This window comes from Phalacrocorax aristotelis, chromosome Z (genome assembly GCF_949628215.1).
Source record: "Phalacrocorax aristotelis chromosome Z, bGulAri2.1, whole genome shotgun sequence".
Taxonomy (NCBI): Eukaryota; Metazoa; Chordata; class Aves; order Suliformes; family Phalacrocoracidae; genus Phalacrocorax; species Phalacrocorax aristotelis.
The window spans coordinates 40,204,806-40,226,669 of record NC_134311.1 but is presented as its reverse complement, the minus strand read 5'-3'; the positions used below and the strand labels follow the sequence as shown (position 1 = coordinate 40,226,669).

The window sequence follows — 21,864 nt, the reverse complement described above, 5'->3', positions numbered from 1 at the left end:
CAGCTAGTTTAAGGCAAGTTCAGTGTGTTCATGAGCTGAAGTTATACTTGTGATGGGAAAGTCACTGTATCCCTTGTTGGCGACTCTTAAAACCCAAACTTCTTCTCACTTCTCTTTCCTTTGCTTTCACCTATGCAACATGGTATGTTACAGTAGTAAAGACTGACTTATTTCAATAAAGAAGTCAGTCATTTTGAACTGCCTTCTCTTTATATTAAAGGTGAATATTTTCCAACTTACTCTTTTATCTTTACTGAAGCTCACACAAAGGAAACACAGGCTGAGCTACCCACTAGTCATCAAACATATTTTCCTTCCTCCTCCCCCTGGCCTTTTCTGTTGTCTTTGTGAAAAACAGAGGGTGATTATAAACAAAACAGGTTTGCAGACAGTCAGTGGGTAGTTCAGTGATTTTAAAGTTTTCTTTCTTGTATTCTGGCAAATTTCTAATGCAAACAGAATAGCACAACTAAGGCTCTAATTGTCATGGAGAAGCTGCTCTTACGAAAAGGAATAATTGTAATAGTTGGTGCAAAACGGATTTTCATAAACCAAAATAGGTACAGCCTCTGTGTATTTTTGTGGGTAAAAAATGTTAGGATTTGAATGAGTATTTTTCATGTAAAAGCTTGCCTGAAACTGTTTTGATTAAAAGGGTGGCAAGATTACAGACCTAGCAAACTAAATATGAAATTAACAAGCCCAGAGACTGCATTTTGGTAAACCATAGAATTACTCTATGGCAAAAAGCCAGAGAACCATTTAAAAAAAGAAAAAAAACAGGCTCAGAAATGCGGTTTTGCCGTCTGTCTTGCTGTCTGCTGTAACTGAAAAAAACATGCATTGTTTTATGTGTTTTTCGTGTTTTTATCACAGTTTTGACCACAGCATTTAATTACTTCATCTGACCACTACCAAGCTCATATGTCCACCACTAATGTACGCTAGTTATTATTTATTTATTGTTTTGAATTTACTGTGCAATTGGGTATTGGTGATTTGGTTTACCAGATGATCTAACAGGTGGCTGTACAGACTAGCTGAACATTGCAGCTAAACCAGATCATGATGCTAACCCAAAAGGTGAAAAGTTTAGGATGTGGTTGGTAGCGATACGTCTTGGTTGCATGGTAGTGGAGGAAGTGAAAGAGTGCCTTCTCATGCCCAGACAAGTATGGGTATCTGTTACAAGATGAGCAGCTTGCCAGGAGTGCTGCTATGTGGTTTGCTCTCTTAACTGTGCTCTTGTTTTCACAAAAAGTCTCAGCTTAGAGGTTTTGTGTGTCCAAGACTGAAGTTTTCTGTGCACTTCAAGTGGGCAGAAGGTGTTATTGATAATGAAAGGGGGGGTGATCCTGCATTTGGGTTAACTCCATGGTAAACTGGGTCTGGGATGGAGTTTGTATTAAAAAAAAGAAGTGGGGGGGAGTGGCTGGGCTTTAACTTGGATAAGTTCCTTGCATGGTTCACCACATACCCACAAAAATGGTGGCAGCACAAGGGTGGGGGGAGCAGGAGTAGCTGGATAAGGTGAGAGCCTTTTCAGTGCCTGTTTTTATGTGAATTTAAAGTGCATGTGAAGCTACAGCGAAAGCCTTGTATCTCAAGAGTAGATACAGCATAGTTGGTGGGTGTGTAATCCATATTTCTGGCCCAGGCATCTTTACAAGGGGGTCATGGGTGTGAAATTGGACCAACTTTATGAAGGAATCCTGTTAGATTGATGCCTTTTCTGATAACACGTTTAAGGAGAAAAGTGTGGATATTATTACCACATGGTTAATCTTCATAGAGTTTATTATTTACCCCTTTCATTTGCTTACATTTGACCTACTTTCTACGTTCTAGCTGTTTTTATTAAAGTCTGTAGGTGCAGTATGATGAAAAGCGCACTTAACATATGGTGTATCCTGAGCATTTGTCTGAAATTAATGCAGTTCATAGTAGCTCTCCACACAAAGTGTGATCTCACAGGGAGTTACAGCACTGGAAAAGGTTCCATGAAATCTACATTTCCCAAACAGAGAGTTCTCCTTTGCTCTATGCCTCCTGTTCTGTTTTTTATGGCATTTTCTTAAATTTTGTGTTTCTTTAAAAAGTTAGTTTAAGTTGAAATCCCTCTTGGATGAAGAGTATTTGAAAACTTCAGTAATGCTCATGTAATTTAAAGCTAAATGCCATTTAGTGTTGCTTGACTCAGAGTCTGTCCTGGCAGGAGTTTTACTGGGGGAATGCCATTCAAATGAATTGAACATCAAGATGTACTTAGTGTATCCAGCTTTCTTGGACAGGTGAATTTCCTGAATGTATTAAGCATGTATGTCTTACAAATGTCCTAGAATTTGCTTTGCAAAATTGTCTTCTTATAAATGTTAAAAAGAGAATCATGAACTGCCTGATTATTTTAGATGTACTTCACTAGTGAAACTACCACTTGCTAGATATGCACATGTTAAAGGATAAAATTACCTGTTCTTTCCGTGTCCTCCTTCACTTAGGGGAAAAATAGCAAGAAACTCCAGTTACAGAAATACTGAAATCCAAATACGGTTATTTTCAGTAGAGGTAGTTACGATCCACTGTGATTGAAATTATAAGCCATGACAATTCATCTCAATATTTTTGCCTGAATAGGAGTCAGAGCTACAGACTGTTGTTTTGTTGTTGCTTTCAGGAAGGCAGCATTCTGCTGCATCAAGAATCCCCTCCCATTGAGCTAGTTGTCACGGCAAGTGTTTTACTTAAAAAATATGAATATGAATCAATATCATCTGAGTGGCAGCAGAGATGTGTGAAATACTGGAACTTCCAATCTTTTCTTCTTGGATGAGTGTGCTCAGTTCACCAGCTCCTGGGTACTGTCCCTCTTACTCTCAAGGCAGCCTTGCTTCAGAGAAAAGGCTTGGACTGGCTGTGTCACTGTATGCAGTGACAGTGTAAGCCCCGCGTGACAAGGCTGGTTAATCCTAGCGTGTCCATCCATAGGGTGCTGCAGTATGGAAGTTCACGGTTGGTGCTTCAATGTGACATTGCCATCTCAAAGCATGAGGAAATCATGAGTCAGACCTAAAGTTGAAACTTAAATTTCAATTCAGAGTAAAAGAAAATGCACCCTATTTATACATCCTTAGTATTTTAGATAACTTTCACCTGTTTAGTGTTGGGTAAAAAAAAAAAAGAGCTCCCTAGATGCGAACGGGTGTCTTCAATGTAATCTGATTCTCAGATGATGAAACTGGGACTTGATAAAATACAAACAATGAGTATGAAACATTTATTTATCTTCAGAAAGAATTAACAAGCATCATACTTTCACTTGGTTTAAAAAATGAGATAGTAACATGCCTTGTTTGAATTTGTGTCATTGCAAGGATCCAAAATTGAAGCTTGATTATAGCATTTCTGTAAAATCCACTGCATTATTCTTTCATCTGTTTCGGGGTGTTGTTAAAATCACGCTTCTGTGTACTGGCTTAAATGGGGCAGGTTTTTCATCTACTATGTCAAATTTAAAGATCTGTTAATCTATGGAAATTGCATCTCAGTATTGCTCATTTTCATAGTACAACAGGAAGTTGCAATGGAAAAGGAGTTAAAATGTTGTTTCCTTTGTGTAGACTATTTTTCCTTGAAATAAATACCAGGGTTTTTTTTTTTGCTGGATTGCTTAAGCTAATTGATAGCTATTCACCACGTGGTGTGAAATTGCTGGGTAGGAAGAAGACATGAGGGATTGAAGGTAAAACATGACAAAGTTTTCAAACACTGTAAGAATTCTGGACACCAGACCTAACAAATGCACTGATCAATAGATCAGTGTGCTGATTCCTAATATATATCTTTTTCTGGAAGCAAACATAATCAAGTGTGATTATCAGTGAATCAAAATAGGCTACGGGCTCCACTTTTCATGACCAGCAGGGCCAGGGTGGATAAGCAAAGGAAACCAAAGGTGGAAGAGAAGTAACCTTTTTCCTGATGCAGAAGCACTGATTCCTGGCCTCCACACAAATCTGGAAGAAAATAAATTGAGTTCAGCAGTCAGGTTGCTTTTCCTGATTTTATGGGAGACTTCTGATTGCTGCTTTTATAAGTTTATTGGTCGGTTCTATGTAGTCCATTAAAACCTGGAACAACACAACACTTGCTGGAGAAACTAAATTTTCTTCTTTTTTTTTTTTTTTTTTTTTTGTTAAACTATTACATGTTACCATTGGTTGCAGTGTTTTCTGCATGCTTCAGGACTGAATAGTATAACCTTGTAGGTGTAACTGGAAGTCTGGCACAAGCTTCACAGTTCTGTTTCTGTGATTAACGTTTGGAGCTTACTGCTCTAGGGTAAGCACTGTAGCCATAATACAGGTAGTGGATGTAAGGTAAGGGGTGCCTATAGCTACTTCGGAGTATTTCTTTGCGTGTATTTGCAAATGAAAGGTATGTGCTGGTGAGGATCAAAAGTGGACACTGACAGCTCTATTTTGTAGAGGGAAAACAATTTTAATGTTTATTTTGTGGTAAAATTTTCAAAAAAAGTATCAGAACCCCCTTTCCTAAGCACTATATATGTAAATTTTAAATGCATGGTTTCTTTTAGATTGACCTGCTAGAGGTTTTCAGCTGTTTCCTGAAATGCTGCCTCCTTAATATTTTTACAGGGCAGTTAAGACACCTCAAGTTAAACATAAGCCTACGGAGAACAGGTTTTGACTCTCTCTTACTTGTTTTTTGTTTTTTTTTTGTGTGTTTTTTGTTTTTTTTTTTTTTTTTTTTAGTTTTTCATTAAATACATTAAATATATGAAACTGCTGTTCTGATATATTCCTTTCTGGCTACTTTTCCTGCTACTCTGAGAAACAGAGTATGAACTTGTGTAGTGGTTTAGCCCTGGTCAGCAGCCAAGCACCACGCAGCCACTCGCTCACTCCCCCCTGGTGGGATGGGGGAGAGAATCAGAAGAGTAAAAGTGAGAAAACTTATGGGTTGAGATAAAGACAGTTTAATAGGTAAAGCAAAAGCTGTGTGTGGAAGAAAAACAAAACAAGGAATTCATTCACTACTTCCCATGGGCAGGCAGGTGTTCAGCCATCTCCAGGAAAGCAGGGCTCCATCATGCATAAGCGTTACTTGGGAAGACAAACGCCATCACTCCAAATGTCCCCCCCCTTCCTTCTTCTTCCCCCGGCTTTATATACTGAGCATGACATCATATGGTATGGAATATCCCGTTGGTCAGTTTGGGTCAGCTGTCCCGGCTGTGTCCCCTCCCAGCTTCTTGTGCACCCAGCAGAGTACAGGGAGCTGAAAAAGTCCTTGACCAGTGTAAGCGCTACTTAGCAACAGCCAAAACATCTCCACATTATCACCGCTGTTTCCAGCACAAATCCAAAACATAGTCCCATACTAGCTACTACGAAGAAATTTAATTCTATCCCAGCTGAAGTCAGGACAACATGTGATGTACATGAACAGGGGACTTTCTGCATCCAATTAAATTAAAACTTCACACTAAAACCACTGTATGCATATAGTTGCAAGGACAGGCTCAGCCTGGCATGTGCCGTTTCTAGCAGGTGCAGGATAACTCTGGTCAGACTCTTTGGAGGGATGTGTGAGCGGAGGAATCTAGTAGTAGGGGAGTAGTGATTGTGCATGTGCTGCTGTGTTTCAGCTGTTTTGGTAAAGACTGAAATGGGAAATTGTGACCTAATTGCAGCTAGGAGACATGGAAAAGACTGAACTCAAAGCTGAGGCTGCATTTGTGCGATGCCACAGGTTTGTAAGCTTAAAAAAAGTTTTGTTTTTTTAAAACTATGAAGTCTGATTGCTTCAGCTGGTGCAGGGTAGTGGAAACTTCTTATCCCTATGTTATGAGGCCATGCTTCACAAAACAAATATTGCTACAAAATGCTGAGGGTTGCTGGTAGGTGAAGGGATAGTACCTTATAGAGGACTTCAAAGCTGTGCTGATGGCAACAGCACCTCCTGTGGCAGTGTCCCCTTATTACTCATTTCTGTCTGCTTTTTCAGCGTTTCCTGCTGCCTTTGAGGAAGGGAAGTTGAGGCCAGTCTCTGCCATTTCAAGTTCTACTTGCAGCTTTTTTTCTGGATGCTCTGCAGGTGCTTGTGGCAGGGCAGGGTGCAGCTTGCTACTTGCTGGCAGCCTGAACTACTGAGACTATGGGGATCTCTAGGCCGTACATTTGACTTATCAGTTCACCTCAGCAGCCCATGGATTGGGGTGTATGTTAGAAAATAGATATTGCAAGTTCTGCCACTGCAGTTTATTGCTTACGTTGCTGTCTGCAGTATTTTGTGCAAAATAAGCACCTAGATTAACTTAAAAAGGCTAAGAATCAAGTTTACAGTACATCATGAGCTTAGCTGCGATGTTTGTAAAGAAGGTTGATAGGAAAGTGAGGTGGAGAATGTACCTGTGATTACTCAAAGAATCTGGTGGTTCCGCCTGTGTTCAGCTTGTATAAGTATTGCTCAGATTAAATCTAAACTTGACAAACTGGCTTAGTGAAGAAGTAGTTTTCTGTTTAGTATCCTTCTCAGCGAAGAACTTTTCCCGCCATTCTCTTTGTCTAGAAGACTAGACTCTTTGTGGCTCAGTTTCCAACACTATTCCTTTAGAGCTGAAGAGAAATTTTATATTCAGGGCTTGCACTATTTCCTCCAGTTCTGTAGAACTGGAGTAAGCACTTTCAGACAACAGTCTGTGATTAAAACAAAACACATTCTTCTTTATGAAAGAAGAGTTAATTTTCTATGAAATACTAAAATTAGCATTTTTTGCTTGCTTTATTCAGAATCGTGATATGTCTCATACAATGTAATAATGTTTTTTCTTCTCACTAATTTGTGAAATGCTTGTTTAGATATTATGGGTGTGTGCATGTGTTCTTGGTAAGCACTTAATAAACTAGATTGATCTTTCTGGCAAAGGCAGCATTGTGTAGAACAAATTAAACCTGAAATAACAGTTGTTTCAGATTATTTTTCTGAAAGTGTAATTGCATATATTCTTTTTCCTACTGGCTGCTGAAATGGGTTTCCCAATAGTGTTTTATTATTCTGTTTTATTTCAACAATACATATATAGTAGTTTTGTTTCCATTCCACTGACAGACCTACAGCCTCCAGTGGTAATTCTTTACCAGCAATTTTTTATAATTGTAATAACTATGGAACTTTGTGAAATATAGTGGAAATATTTTGCTGAAGTTTATAAACTATAAATAAAATCCCAATTCTCTTTTTTCCTCTAACAAAAAAGAATGCAAATGGAGATTTTTAAGCAACAGATTGATTCTGAACTCCCTATGTATTACAAGGTTTCTGAGTAATATCTGGAGTTTATATGACCCTTGCTTCTCTTTTAGTCCCCATCTGTCATAAGAATTCGGACATATGCTAAAATACTTTTCAAGGCACTTAAACACATACCTGTACTCTACTGTGTGCTTATGTCCTATTTTAGCTGTGTGTGGCAAGGGTAAATTGAATTAAACCCCGACGTTGCCATCCTCAAAGGGGTTTAGGAGTCTAATGGTCCGTCACATGCTCCCCTCTGTGTACAGCTGGTAGCACGGGGTGGTTGTTGTACCCTAAGGACCAGCTTTGCTGAGCCCCCTTCAGGGGCTCGTTACCTCGCGGGACCTGAGGTGTAGCCTTGCTCACAGGCTTATTTTCCAAACATTTTTCAGGATGCTTTATAGGCACTTTCAAACTTAAAGGTCAGGTTTTTAGATGTCTTTAGGCAATTAAGTGCCATTTAACCATCTACTTCGGTCAAGAAGATTTTGTTGGCTGGACCAGAAACCTAAGCTGTTGCTCTTGTGTTGTATCCCTGCGATAATGGTAAGGAACTGTTAACTGACTCGGGTCTTCATCCTTTTACTTGGATTCTGGCACAGCACTTTTATTATCGTCTCCTTATATGCATAACAAAACAAAAAACTTATTAACATTGTAGTTAATAAATATTTAATCTTTCTTTCTGAAAAAGATGCCATGCAAGTGGCTATAAAAAGAGCTTAAAACTGTTAAAATAGTGTCTTTTGTAGTTGTCTCCCAGAGGATACAAACAATACAAGCTTACATTAGATAAGTAAAAAGATTATTCCAGCCCTAGCCTTTCCTGCCTGACTCTCCTTTATCTTTTCTGGTACCGTGCTGGTGTGTTTTTATGCAAAACCAAACATCTTTTGTGTTTAGGGAAAGGAGTAATAGAAGTGTCGGTGTTTGTTAACATATTTGACAAACTATGGCAGCAAAAGCTATCCTTTTTATATTTTGGCATGAACAATCGCACTTTTATTGGGCCATTAATGCTATTTCAGAGCATCATGCTGTATCCATAGGCAATAATTTAGCAGCTGTTTATCAGGAGCTTTCATAAAGCCTTGAATAGTATTATAACATTCAGTAACCCTAACAACAGCATTTCAGAATCTGTGCTGGTTGAAATGGGATATCCGTGAATGTAGTTGTTCAGAGATGCGTGACCCACATAACCTATAAATTTGATTGGAAGTTACAGTGCTGGCATAGGCTGATGGATAGCAGATTAGAGCCCTGATTAACCATGTGATTCACAGGCTGGGAATATATTGTCCTAAGAAAGATTCATCAGATGCAATCAGAATTTCAAGTGGTCAGATGAAATTCAAATGTGCTGTGTGCTTTTTTCTGCGCCCCCCCGCCCCCCCCCCCCCCCCCTTACTTGTGCTTTTCTTCTTAGGTTGCCCTCTGTAATTTATTTATTTATTTTATTTCCAGAGCTGAAAAATACTTCTTTGATGAATCTGCTGCTCACCCTAAAGCTGTCTGTCTGTTATTCATCAGAAAGCAGGTCGCAGTTCAGTGAGCAGAAGAAAAGATTTTAATAGAAGCTGTGCCAAGGGCTGTAATGCATCATTTTAGGGCCCTAATTACATTACAATGACAAATATCAATGGTGACAACAGCAATAACCTACATCCTTTAATGGCTATGCTGGAAAAGGAGTTTGGGCGCTGCGCCATCAGATTAGACTTGGTTTCAAAACATAGGCCATTAGAAGTGTGTGTGTCCACAGTATTATTGGCCGATAACTGAAGCCCAGTGGAAAGGCCTGTAAATAAATGATGCCTCTCTAAAGCTGGTCCCATGGGACAAAAGAGGCAGAATTAGATGACCGTGGAAGCAGCCGTGTTTCCGAGGCAACTTTGGCTTGCCGTGTGAGGAATTGGCTGCCTGATTTTATGAAATCATACTTTTTCCTTCTCCTGCCAATTAGGTTGATCCTGAAAAACCCATTGGCCTGACATCTAAAAGAAAACAGAAGATCCTAATCTGGGTTTTAAATGCAGGGTTTTAAAAATCTGTATGAGCATAGAAATGTAAAGTGGACTTGTGTTTTATTTTGTGTCTGACTTTGTACCTTATGCAAAGAAAAATGAATTTACAGGCCTCCTCCAATGGCAATAGGAATAGGTCTACTAAGATGCTAACCTGTGTTGTCAGTACCTACACCTTCAACTTTTAGGGTGGCGTCACAAGAAACCCACTCTAGCTAGTTAGCTTGAGGCAGCTAACTCCTCCTCTTACTTGTTTTGTAGTAAACACTCAAGCTTGTTGCTGTGGTATTATCCTGAATAGTTAATTGCAGAAACAGTTTTCAGTATCAAGGCAGAGGGTACCTTGTATTTAAAATGTTTGGTTTGGTTTAAGATTTTGTTTGGTACAGAACATATAATGTCCTTCCTATCACTTACGCACGGTACACAGTGTTTTCCTTCATGCCTTCTTGCTACTTGTGGTCTCCAAAGGTAGGCAGTCTGTGCCTTGGTCATGCCGTGCCTCTGCGGTCTGCTGCTGCTCTGCTGGGCTGTTTCCTTGCTGCCCATGTTTTGAGGGTGATAAAACATAACTGTACGCACAACCATGCAACTGGGGATCCTCATTGTTAGGGGGACTGCAGACCATTTTAATAAGGAAATAGTGTAAACACCGCTTCAGCATAGCAAGGGCTTCTCAGCTTTGTTGTGACTGGCCTGACAGGCCCCTTGCCTGGCTGAGAAATGCTGCTGGGAGCGTCTCAGCATCTTTTGAAGCTGTTAGCGAGCTCTTTCTCTTCTCCGTGGGTTGAGCTGGGTGCTGCCTCCATCAGCTCACTTTGCTGTGTACAGCATGAAAAGACTCGCTGTTCTGCACTCCAGTGGGATTGATATCAAGAGGTTTATTACGGTTGTGAAACCATTCATATTCAGTCACCTGTTTCCAGTTACTTACAGCTTTTTGGAAGACGCTTTTTAGCTTAACATTTCCCAGGCTCAGAATCTGCCGGAGGTGAATTTTTGTATTTCAACCACTTTTTGGCCAGAACAACAGTAGGAAAGAGACATACTTCTGTTGGGAGGCGGAGAGGGAAGTGATCAAAAGGAAAACTTCATACCTAAAATAGCTGGGATTGAGTACCTTAATTGAGAAGAAATGCCTCAAAGTGAGTTGAATAAAATTATTTTTGTTGACTAAGCTATATTCTAGCTGAACTAGAATTTACAGGGTTGATGGAGAAGTCAGTGAGGTTTTACAGCCTGTGTTACTCAGGAGGTCAGATAAGACAATTGTTACAGTCCCTTCTGGCCTTAAAATCTATCAATCCACAAGCCTGTTAAAATGACACGCTGAACTCTTGCATGGCACTTTGAACCAGTTTTATTCTCAGTTCCTGAGCAGTGCAGTAGAGACATCCAGCTAATGTAGCTGTGGAGGAAACATGGTCTTCTGCTAAGCACAGTCAAAGCAAAGGCTCCCTGCAGGAGCTGTTCAGGAGGTGTGTAAGGCTGCAACATGCATTTTAAAGAAGGGTAGGAGGAGTTGTTTTGCAGTGGAGGAAAGCATCACGTGGCTGTTTTTTTACTAAGGCACACATGTATGTTAAATGGCAGGTCAAAGGGGCTTTGGCTCAAGTCAGGGTGGCGGCACTTTGGAGTCTCCTCTTTTTACAGAAAAGCCTTGAAGAGCAGGACGTGGTTTTAAAGCACTCAGGAGATTCCTTTAAAAAAAACAGCAGCGTGGCTGGGACTCAAAATTTGGAAATTAGTAAATTAATGGTGCCTGAGCCAATACAGCACAGGTACTTCAGAGCTGTGCATTATATTATGGTCTACAATTCCTTAATCAAATACTGTTTCTCAAGTAATGCCGTGTTGGATCATGCAGCCTCTGTGGCTGAAGCTTAGATGCACACATCTTGTCACTCCCCGTACAGCTCTGCTAACAAGCAACTCGTAAATCTCTGTGTCAACGAGAATAGTGAACGCTGTCTATTTAAAGGGGCATTCAAGTTTTACGTTGTGGGATATCTGATCTTATAGGCACATATAGACCTTTGAAATTAGCAGGTAATGTAGCTTTGTAGTGAATGGAACATACTGTCAGGCGTCCTTTAAGGTACCTACGCTGGTGAATAAACAGAAAAGGTGTGGTAGATGAAAGTAAAAAATGTACTAAAATGCATAACTTTAACAAGATGAGGACTTGCATAAACAGTGAAAACCAGTGAGAAGATACTAGGACAGTGTAGCATAGAAATTGCTGTATAAATAACCTGCAGGAGTTTAGATGTATTTCAGAGAAATGAAGAAATTGTATTGCAAAGTGTGTTAACTCGAGTGTATCACAGTATGCACAAGGGGGCAGAGTTAGTTTCACATGTACCCTTACCTCTAGTGTACCGCATCTTCTGGTTATGTAGCTGTGTAACTGTAATATTCCTTGAACCCAGATTTATTTTATATGTGGTTCTGACTTTTTTTTTCACTGCTACTTCTGAGTCCTTTTGTTCTGTAGGTCCTTTTCTAAGTGTTTGCAATTTAAAAGACAGCATAGCAAAAAGGCTGGAAGTGTTGCTGTTAAAAGAAGGAAGCCTAAATTGCACAAGTTTGTATGTCTTTGTCACATGGTTAGTGACTCTGCAAGAGGAAGAGCATTCTCTCCTACCATTTAATGAGGAACTGACCCCAGTTACAATTTATTATAAGAAAGTTATGATTTATTGTTAGAAAGACTATGTGGCTTTAAATATTCTGTTTCTGGAGCTGTAATTCATGCCAAATCTCCTCCTCTGTCTCTATTGAGATTTGCAGATTAAATACACAGAATAAGAATTGATCTCCAGTGTGGAAATAAAACGTTGTATATTATTCATTTCTGATCACAGTTGCAATACAAAAGTAACTACTGTTAACCTCAGGTTTCATAACAGCATAAATATGATACAAGACTGCAGTATCTCTTTCTAAAATATGTGGTAGAATGATTATCAGTGAAGTTGTATATTGTGTGGCGAATGTTCTCATGATAGGCAATGTTAATATAGAAGTAATTGGTTTATTTGTTCCCTTTGCATTGTTGTAATTTGAAGTGATCCTTCTTTTTACTTCTTAGGAGACAGTTCAAGACATGTTCTTTTATTTATCTTTCTTGTTATGAAAGTTATTATCTATTTTTGTTTGAAAAAATACTGAAGATTTTTTTCTTTAAATGCCTTTAATTGCGTGAGCAGAATTGAGAATTATAATCAGAATTCAGTTTTCTTTGTGTCAGTTCTAAACTGTGTTTTTTAAGGAAAACTTTCTTAGCCAGAAATTATTAGCTTCCTCTGTATTGTTGAATTGATGTCCAAATACTTTTGTTACTTTGATAATCTCTCCTGGCCAGAGGATGACTAGGGATTAAAAAAAAACCAAACAAATGTATCTTCTGTGTTCATGGATGAGCATCACATCTAAGAATTTATATAATTGAACTTCTGTCTTCTTGTCACTTACAGGCAGAAATTGTCAAGAGGCTGAACGCTATATGTGCACAAGTCATTCCCTTCCTGTCCCAAGAGGTAGGTAGTTGTTTGTACTGGTGCTGATATAAATGATTGCCTCATCGTAGCTATTACAAAAGTGGGACTTTGTGTTGAGACTTTTTCTTTATGAATCTCTAGGTGCTTGTAGATGACTTTCAACTGTGCTGTTATCACTGTAACTTCATTGTCTTCTCCAAGACCATTATAATATCACTTAAATATATTTATGAAATGGACTGTCATAATGCGCTAAGCAAAATTTTAGTTGTTTAAATATTTTGCTCTCATGTACAATGCGGTTTTTCTCCCAGTTACGACTTCGTTGGTCTGAAATCAGAGGATAGCTTGCAAAAATGCTAGAAGGGCATGATTTGTGCAACATTCTTGGCAGCAGATGTTAAAGTTCGGCAGAAACTTCTATTTTAGTATACCGACTAGTGATGTTCAACACAGTAGGCATAGAAATGCAGCTTTTTTCCTGCCTTTTTTCTCTTTGCATCCTTTTATGTTTTCTGTGTATTTGGGGAATATAGACAGAAGATTGAAACTCGCTGTGAGCTAATTTCTGTAAGCACTAATTTTCTCCAAATTATGATTTGCTGTATTATATTGAGTGCATTGTAGATACTTTGAGGGGCACTGGGATTTGGGGGAGTTGGTGGGAGCTAGCAAGGGAGCCATGGAGCCACAGGCATGTGTGAAGTAAAATGAAAGTGTGGTTCATGAAAGGAGACCTTGGGTGCGTAAGGGCTTCCCCTGCCCACCCTGCTGGAGGAAAGGGGCTGGAGACTGGCGTCTGCTGCCGCAGGCTGGCATGCATCTATTTAATGCATGGTTTAATTTCAGTAGAATCGGTAGCTGAGAAATCAAAGCTGGAAGGTGTATTTCTGTGCATTGCATCCGTGAAACACTGTGCCTGAGAACACCCTGCAAGTCTTTCTCCCACTTTCTCAGTCGTTCCATAAAGTACCATTGCTTTTCAAGAGAGCTGCACATCCTGCTGCGAATGAGAGGCTTTGTGTTGTGTATCAGCATTCAGCTAATGTGCTGCGTGTGTGCACGCGCATGTGCATCTGTGTGTATTTGAAATGACAACAACATTATCAAAACTAGAACCTGACAATGTTCATGACTGCTGCTGTACTCTCTGCTTATAAAGATGGATTTGTGGAAACTAAATGATGTGTAATGATCTAGTTAAATTGCTGGGGAAACAGAATTCAAGTCCTGCATGGATCTAAAACAAGTAGCTGTTGATTTTGTACTTTGACTGCTACAGAATGGCTATACATCTAGTTACGGGGTTTTATTTGCTGTGCAGGAATAGCACAGCATATAAAAATGAGGTGTAAAGCTGATTCATACTCATGCTAAAGTGAGCACTGAAATGCCACAATTTTGAAACAAAGGCAGGGGTGAGTACTTGGCAGGCAAAGCTGTGATCTTGGCAAAGACATGGGATCAGCATTTCCACGACAGAGACATCTTCTGTAGAGTATGTGGTACTGTGTTTTTAAACTTTGTACCAGTATACTACTGCTGGTACTGCTATTTTGAGCTGAAATGCTAAACAAAACTTTATTACCATACACAAGTAAGTCACACTGCTCTGGTTCCACAAATCCAGCCCATGGATGGATTGTGTTACTTGGAGTGAGTGTTCCTTGCCAATTAGACAAGCAAAGGGATTACATGGGCTTAGAATACATTTGAAGAAAGATGTGTTTGATTCAGAGTGACTGGAATTGAAGAAAAAAAAACGAAAAGGGGAAAAAAAGAGAAGAAGGCTGTAGGTTTTTGAGCCTCAGGTGAGCGCAGGCTCACTCCCTTTTCTCTGCTCCATATGCATTGTGCTCTCCGGTTGCCAGAGCCAAATAGCCCTGGAGTCATTCTCCTGAAAGTTGGTATTGGTACATTTGAAGTCCCTGCCTTAGAAGGAGGAGGCACTGTGAAGGTGCATATTGTACTTCCTTCTTCCATCGAGGAGAATCTCCCATGTGGTGTTCACACACAGTAACTTGGGAGCTATGAGCCACGGGCTGATCAGTGTTTAACAACCTCCTGGCCATCAAGCTAGGCATGGAGAGCACTTTTAAAGTAATTCTGGACTTAACCATTGCAGTAGCTTGTCATTAATATGCTAGTTGTTAGAACTATGTAGGTGGACAAATGAGATGATCCAGACTGTAAATTTAGAAAATTATGTTGTCCCACTTCTGTCATGGGTATAGTACCACCCAGTGAGGGCTTAAATGCACCAGCATCAGTGTGCTTAATGACTGCTGTTTACTTTTTAGGCTTTAGATGAGAGCTTTGAGTTAAGCAGTATTTGATCTGAAAACATGCTCTTGTATGGATTCTCTGCTAGTCAGCCTCTGCTTTTTAAATCTGTGGCCCATAAAGTTTCCTTCACCTGTTTGCATGTCTCATTTACCAAGTCTTACAGCTCCTCCTCTGTGCATGTAGCACAGTGTCAAAGCTCTTTGGGCTACAGAGGAGATGGAGAGGTCAAAAAAAGTTCACTACTTCAGAGTTTTTATGTGCATTGACAAAGAAAAAATGGAGCACTTCTAAAAAGCCAGTGTACACATTCGTCTTGCGTGGAGGCGAGCCTGCTTTTTAGTTCACCTAGCAAGAGGGGAGGAGAACTAGACAGGGACTGAAAGGAGAAGTGTAAAAAAACTTTTCTCGTGTCTTGACAATGCCACTGATTGTGATAGTTTTCATACTGGGTTAGGAAAATCGTTGATCGTTTGACCTCTGTTAGTAAAAAAGCTTGCTTAAATCAGTTTATATTGGCGTACGCTGATGAGGCAAAAGAGAACTGATCTCCAGATTTGAGTATTCTTGGTTTCTATCTAATTTGTGTCTTTAAAAAGTGAGTTTCTTAATGGCAGCCTCTTTATTTCTTCATCTAGATTAAGAGAGAATTGAATTGCAGCGTGCTTTTTGCTGTTTATGCATTTTGCATACGGTCTAATTGTGGAATAGGACCTGAAAAATGTGATCAGGCTCCTTTTGTATTGTGCCTGAGGGAAAAATGAACAAAATACAGTGGTTACATGCACTGATGGCAACATTATTGCCTCATAATAGCACCAGGTTAACTTGTCTTATTGCTTGTTAACTTTGTAAGGAATCAATGGCTTGCGATAACTCACTTAGAAGTAAGAAATCGTGGCCAAAATCACTAGAGATCTCATGAAAAGGATCCAATTATAATTCATCACCCTACTGTGTACTAGTGCGTGCTTTGTTTCAGGGGACAATCCAGTAAAGTATTCGGGAAGTTCTCCAGGCTTCAGTCAGTTTTACTGTGCTGTACATCATCTAAGCATATATTGAAAATAAAGTTCCTAGCCTGCCTAAATACACAGTCAAGTGGTACCTTGTTTTTATGTTGACTCTGACTTAGGCTGACTAAAAAACAGCACCAAGAAGTATGAGCTTCCCATTTTGATAGGAAAGAATGACTTTGTCGTCAAGGCATGAGATGGACCTCAGGGGTGATGTGTGTTCAATTTCTGCTGTGGTTGTGGTCTTCCTGTGTTGCAACAGTCATTTTCCACCTCCCTGTGATGTTGTGAGATACGAGTGTGCTCAAAGTAGTTCTTATTGCATAAGGTGAAGTGGGTGCCTGCAAAGTTGTAGGTAAGTACTTGGAGGTTGTAGGCACTCAGTTAACTTAGTTTTGATCTGCTGCAGCTGATAATAGGTAGTTTGATGTTCACATCATAGAATGATCTAGCCAGTAAGATGCAATTCATTTTGGGTCTAAAGCCATAGATCATGCCCCTGCTAATTTACACTTCCAAACTGAATTTACCAGCTGCAGCAAAGTGTGACACTTACACAATCCTGTGGCTTTTAGGGTGGGGCTGGTTCTTGTCTGGTCAAGGTAGGGTATGTGGCTGGCTGCAACCTGTAGCTGTCATTGTGGGACCTTATGGGCTATTGAGTGCTGAACGACCTCATGTGCTGGATAGTGGTAGTTGTTCAGTGTGGCTAGAGATACTCATATATCATGGTTACCTTCTTTTGAGTAAATATTGACTGTGTTTATATTCATGAGACACACGCAAGCTGGCTGATTTACAGCTAACGATGTAGTTGTGGCAATCTGGAGCTCAGCACAACCTGCAAAAGCTGCTTGAGAAGCCAGACAAATGTTGATGGTATTGTCCCCTGTCACCTTCTATGGAAGCGTTACGTAGGCTGGAGGAGGCTGTAATAAACTTATTGGGAAGGTGCACTTTCCATTCCAACTTCCAGTGAACTGGCTAATAATAAGTGAGAAGGATTGCTTTTTAATAAGGATATTCAGTTCCCCATGCACGATAAGGTGGTCAAATATACTTAGCAGTACAATAAAATGCCAAGTGTTGGCATGCACACACGCAAACAACCATACAAAAATGAAATGCTGCATGCAGTCTTTTCCTTTCTAACACTTTAATATTAATTGATGGTTTTCCTTTTACAAGATGGATATGGGCCGTAATGTGCTTGCTCTTTTCTGTACATACATTCCCTAGAGGTGCTTCTAAAGTTCAGTAAATTTGGATGAAGAGTGAGAGATCCATTATATAGAACCAGAGCAGGGGTCCTTACCTGCTGTTCAAAAGGAAGTAGTTGTTGGTCTGAGATACAAGAGGCTGAGAACACAGAATTATTTTCCTCCATCTTAGATTTGCCCCAGACTAGAGCTGAAAGAGTAAATACAAGGAAGCTATCAGATATCTGTAATCCTTCTACCAAGGAAGGCATCTTTTTAGCAATCTATGTGATTTTGATATCTATTGATAGATACCAATATATTTTGATATATAGAAGATATAATGAAGTGGCTATTATGTCTTGTCTGAGTTATGGTGCCTGGATGCAGTGACCGCTGGTCTTTTTTAGTTCGCTAAGTGTGTGCTGTACTTTGGACATGGTAGGCGGTGCTGGAGGCAGGCTGGAATTAGGCATTTTTAACACCAGCACCTGTGTGTGCGCCCCAGGGGGAATTTCAGCAGCTCTGTTGCTGTCAGCATGGCTACCCTGTCAGTGGGAGCCACGGGGAGTTCTGACATGGTATAAAAAGCCCAGGTATTTTCCACCATGCTGCAACGCTTCTGCAGGAGCCAGGGCTAGGTGACAAGATGGTGTGGTAAGACAATGTGATGGAGAAAAAGCCTACATCCTTCTTGTGGTCTGTGTTGCTGCTACCCACCATGAGACTGAAAGGAGGTGATTTTCCAACACAAGGCAAGTGCAGACACACCGCTCATTGCAGAAAGCAAAAAGGGGTGAAGAGAAGAGACAGGGAAGAAGTTAAAAAGGAGAAATGATACTAGTCTGCGTGACAGGCGGGGCAGGGTATTGAGTTCATTGCTCTGGCCTGTTAAATACAATGCAAAATACTGTTTTCCTATAACTGAGGAAAATGGGTCTGTCATTTGCTTGTGTGCACAGAGGAAGGCTAGCATTAAATGTGTGTGAAAGCTGCAACCCCATGTCTCTATTTGTTTGGGAAAAAAGTAACCCTTTTTTTGTTGTTGCTGGTTTTACTTGGCTGTAAAATGCTCTGTGATCACTTGATGGGCAGGCTAATGTATACTGCTTGGTTTTAACGTAATGCTGCTTGCTACTGGCCTGCTGGCCAGAAAAAGTGTTCAAGCCTGTGGTAAGCACTGGAGCCATCCATCCTTGGGTACCAGCTGCTGTCCTGCTCGGCAGGCCCCTGGGCTCCCTGCCTCTTACCTTGGCTTTGGGTTGCAGTGGGTCCTGGAGCCCAGTTGAGCTCCTTCTCTGCACCTAGAGTTCTCCGCCCATTACCAGAGCCAGGGTCAGCGAGGTGGAGCCCCTGCTCCGCCGTCGGCCCCAGGTTCGGAATTGCCAGGGTGGGCTCTGCCGCGCAGTGCGGTGACTGCTTTCCTGTGTTGTTACCCACTGGAGTGTGTGGTTTGCCCTGTGACTCGAAGTGGCCCCAGGGTCACTTGGGGCAGGCCCCCTGTGGGGGTTTGGGGAGCTGAGCGTGAGTCTGCTCGGTTGCTGCGAGGAGGTGGAAGTGATGGAGAGGCTAATTACAGACCACTTATTTTGAGGCTTTTGCATACGATGCCACTGAAGATTAAATCAGTGTTAAAGCAGCTAACAATAGGAGAGTTTTAATTGTCTCTGCCGTACCCAATTTAGGTTCATTGTTACAAGGCCCATGGGTTTTCTCCTCTCCATGAAAGCTTGATCCCAAACCTATTAAAATCAATGAAAGATGCCTTGTGTGGCTGCTTAGGGAATTTCTGTCTTACAGTGCTTTCCAACAGAAATCTTAAAGTGAGATTGTGGTATTCTACCCCTCCACCTTCTCTTCACCTCACCCGGGAATGGAATAATGTTTTTCCAAGTATTCCTCAGAGCCATTCTTCCTATGTTTGCTGTAAAGGAAAGGAAACCATTCAAACTCTTGTGGAGTTGACTTGTTTTTCCAAAACCTGGAGGAAAGTTGGAGTAATTTCTACAATAACTTTGAAGTTTTCAGGCCGGCTTTCTGTACAGCCCTCAGAAGTTTTTTCTTCTGGCCATGGCACTGGGAACAGGATTTAAGTAAACGGGTATTGGAATTGAATGCTCCTATACACAGATAAAGAGCTAGGTTCATTTCTTTACCTCAGTGCAAAAAGCATTGCCTAGGAAATGGTAGGAAAGCAAAGGTGACTGTAAATGCCTCAATTTTTTTTTTCTTTTTAAGGATTTTTAAAATGCATTTTTTTCTGTTTTTTTTGTTTGGTGGGTTTTTTTTGTGGTTGTTTTTTTGTTTTGTTGGTTTGTTTGGGTTTTTTTTGATGACTTGATCAAAAATGCCATGACCCCTTTTTGGTGTGGCTGACCTCCACCAGAAAATGGTGGTGTAATTTTTATGATAACCCCATTGTCATACAGAGCCACGTGTCACTGGGCTTTCAGCTACATAATCAATGAAAGTCGTACCTGTCCTTAACATGTGATGGCCTGGAGATGATAACAGATCGTCAGGAACTTGAGGCTCGAGTATCATAATTTCCTTTTCACTGGTTATCTGTGATGGTGATATTCCACTGCATTTTTTTTTTTTTCTCTGAATGCCAAGAACACCTCTGCTTGTGTTTGGCCTGCTTTTTGTTCTTTACATTGTCTACTTATAAGTGACAGATTTGGTTTAAGTTAGCACTGTAGCTTTACAAAACTCTAAATGGGACTGCTGTGATTCTGTTTGCAGCAGTATGTTATTTGCTCTCCTGGCATTTCCTTCATTTAATTCTTCTTTGCTTAAAAATAAACAAACAAACAAACCTTAAAACCATTTTCTTCCTTCCAGGAGTGTTTCTAAATTACCTCCTTCATTATTTGCATTTATCCATTTTTCATAGTTGAGGTCAGTGTTTTTTACAGCTACAGGTGGATTTTTAGGCTTGATCTCCTCACCTGGAGGGCTTTTATGGGGGAGAGTTTATAAGTTGAAACACCATTTTTGTTTCCACATTGCACCAAGAACTGGCAAATCTGAGACTGTCAAGCCCCTGAGGTAGCAGAGCCCTTCCTTAGGGCCCGCTCTCCCAGCAGGGCTCAGGGTGCTGCCTGGGGAGTCTTTCTGATGTTCTTCACCTATTCTTGTGTTGGAGGAAGTCTTGAGGATTTGGGCCCCCACATTATTTTATGCAGCTTTCTGCCCCCGGTAAGGATTCACGGGAGGTGTTGCTGCATGGGCTGTACCTTGGCTCTGCTCTGCCCATAGACACAACCATGGGGGCAAATTGGTGGCCTTAAGGAGACCCTCTCAGCCCTTGCCTTGAACTTTGCACCAAAGAACATCTAAATGTTGGTTTTGATACAGAGTTGATGTTTTGTCATTACTGTTTCAGCACCCCTCAAGGCACGCAAGAACTCCCTCCTCTCCATATTGAACCTGTGGCTGTAAATCAAAGATGACTCACTCCCAGTGCAGATTGTATGACTTACTTGCCGTTTACCCTGACCCCCTCTTGCACCAATTTGTTTTGTGTGATCCTGATCCTGTGAAGCTGCCTGTGCAGATGAATATGCCACTGGTAGAGCTCAAAACACACATGGCTCTTGTTGCAAGATGAGGACCTTATTTTCTTTGTAGTTGATGTTTTCAAATAAATATCAATCAGTCTTCAGCATACAGCATTTTTAAATTTACTGCAGGAATACAGTATCACTCAAACTGAGATAATATAACCACTGAAGCTTGTAAACTGTGTTGTTAATTAGACCATGTGTTTTTGATGGTCTTCTTAAAGCTATTAAAATTTACATGTTGGGGATTGAAATAATTAGTTCTCTTTCACGTGTTTGACAGAATTGTGAATGGTGTTTTAAATTTCTTTCTTACGGTTGAACTGCTTTCAAATGCACCAAGAAGGAGAATCTGTATATCCTTTAGTGATATGGGATTCATGTGCTTGTTGAAAATACATACCTTTATTTTTCAGTGTGCTTTTCTTTTTTTTTTTTTTTTAATAAAAAAATGTGTGTGGCTGTAAGGCATTTTAAGTTGGCATGTAAATTCAAGAGCACACTGTGCTGACGAACACAGTTCCCTGTTTAGCCAGATTGTAAAATAGCTCTTTTGGGGAGGCAAGGGTGTAATTCCTGGCAAGTAACGGCATAAATAAAATCCTCCCCTTACCTGATACTCTTGCAGATCAACACAGAACGTGACTGTCTGTTAGAGAACAGTTATTTCAAGCCCTGCATGAGTTTGAAAAGCAAAGTGAAAAGGTAAAAGGAAGAATCTGTGCTTAATAATTTAGAAAACAAATAATTTTATCCTGTTTCTGATCTTCATTTATAGCACCAGCAACAAGTGGTGCAGGCTGTGGAGCGTGCCAAGCAAGTGACCATGGCAGAACTGAACGCAATCATTGGGGTATGTGGTCTTTCCATTTTAGCTCTAATAGCGGTTGTAAATAGCTTTTCTTTTTATTTCACTCTTGCATGAACTCATTTCCATCAGATGGGCAAAAGCT

At 40.4% G+C, this 21,864-nt stretch overlaps 1 protein-coding gene across 4 annotated transcripts in view; it reads left to right on the top strand.

Moving 5' to 3' along the window:
* Positions 1-21,864, top strand: part of LOC142050131 (transducin-like enhancer protein 4) — a 98,949-nt gene that overhangs the window by 18,624 nt on the left and 58,461 nt on the right. For 3 of the 4 annotated variants that reach the window (XM_075078478.1, XM_075078479.1, XM_075078477.1), the window contains exons 5-6: positions 12,824-12,886; positions 21,690-21,764. In XM_075078478.1, the coding sequence (XP_074934579.1) occupies positions 12,824-12,886; positions 21,690-21,764 (138 nt within the window). The remainder of the gene's footprint in view (positions 1-12,823; positions 12,887-21,689; positions 21,765-21,864) is intronic. The other variant, XM_075078480.1, reaches the window with a different exon arrangement.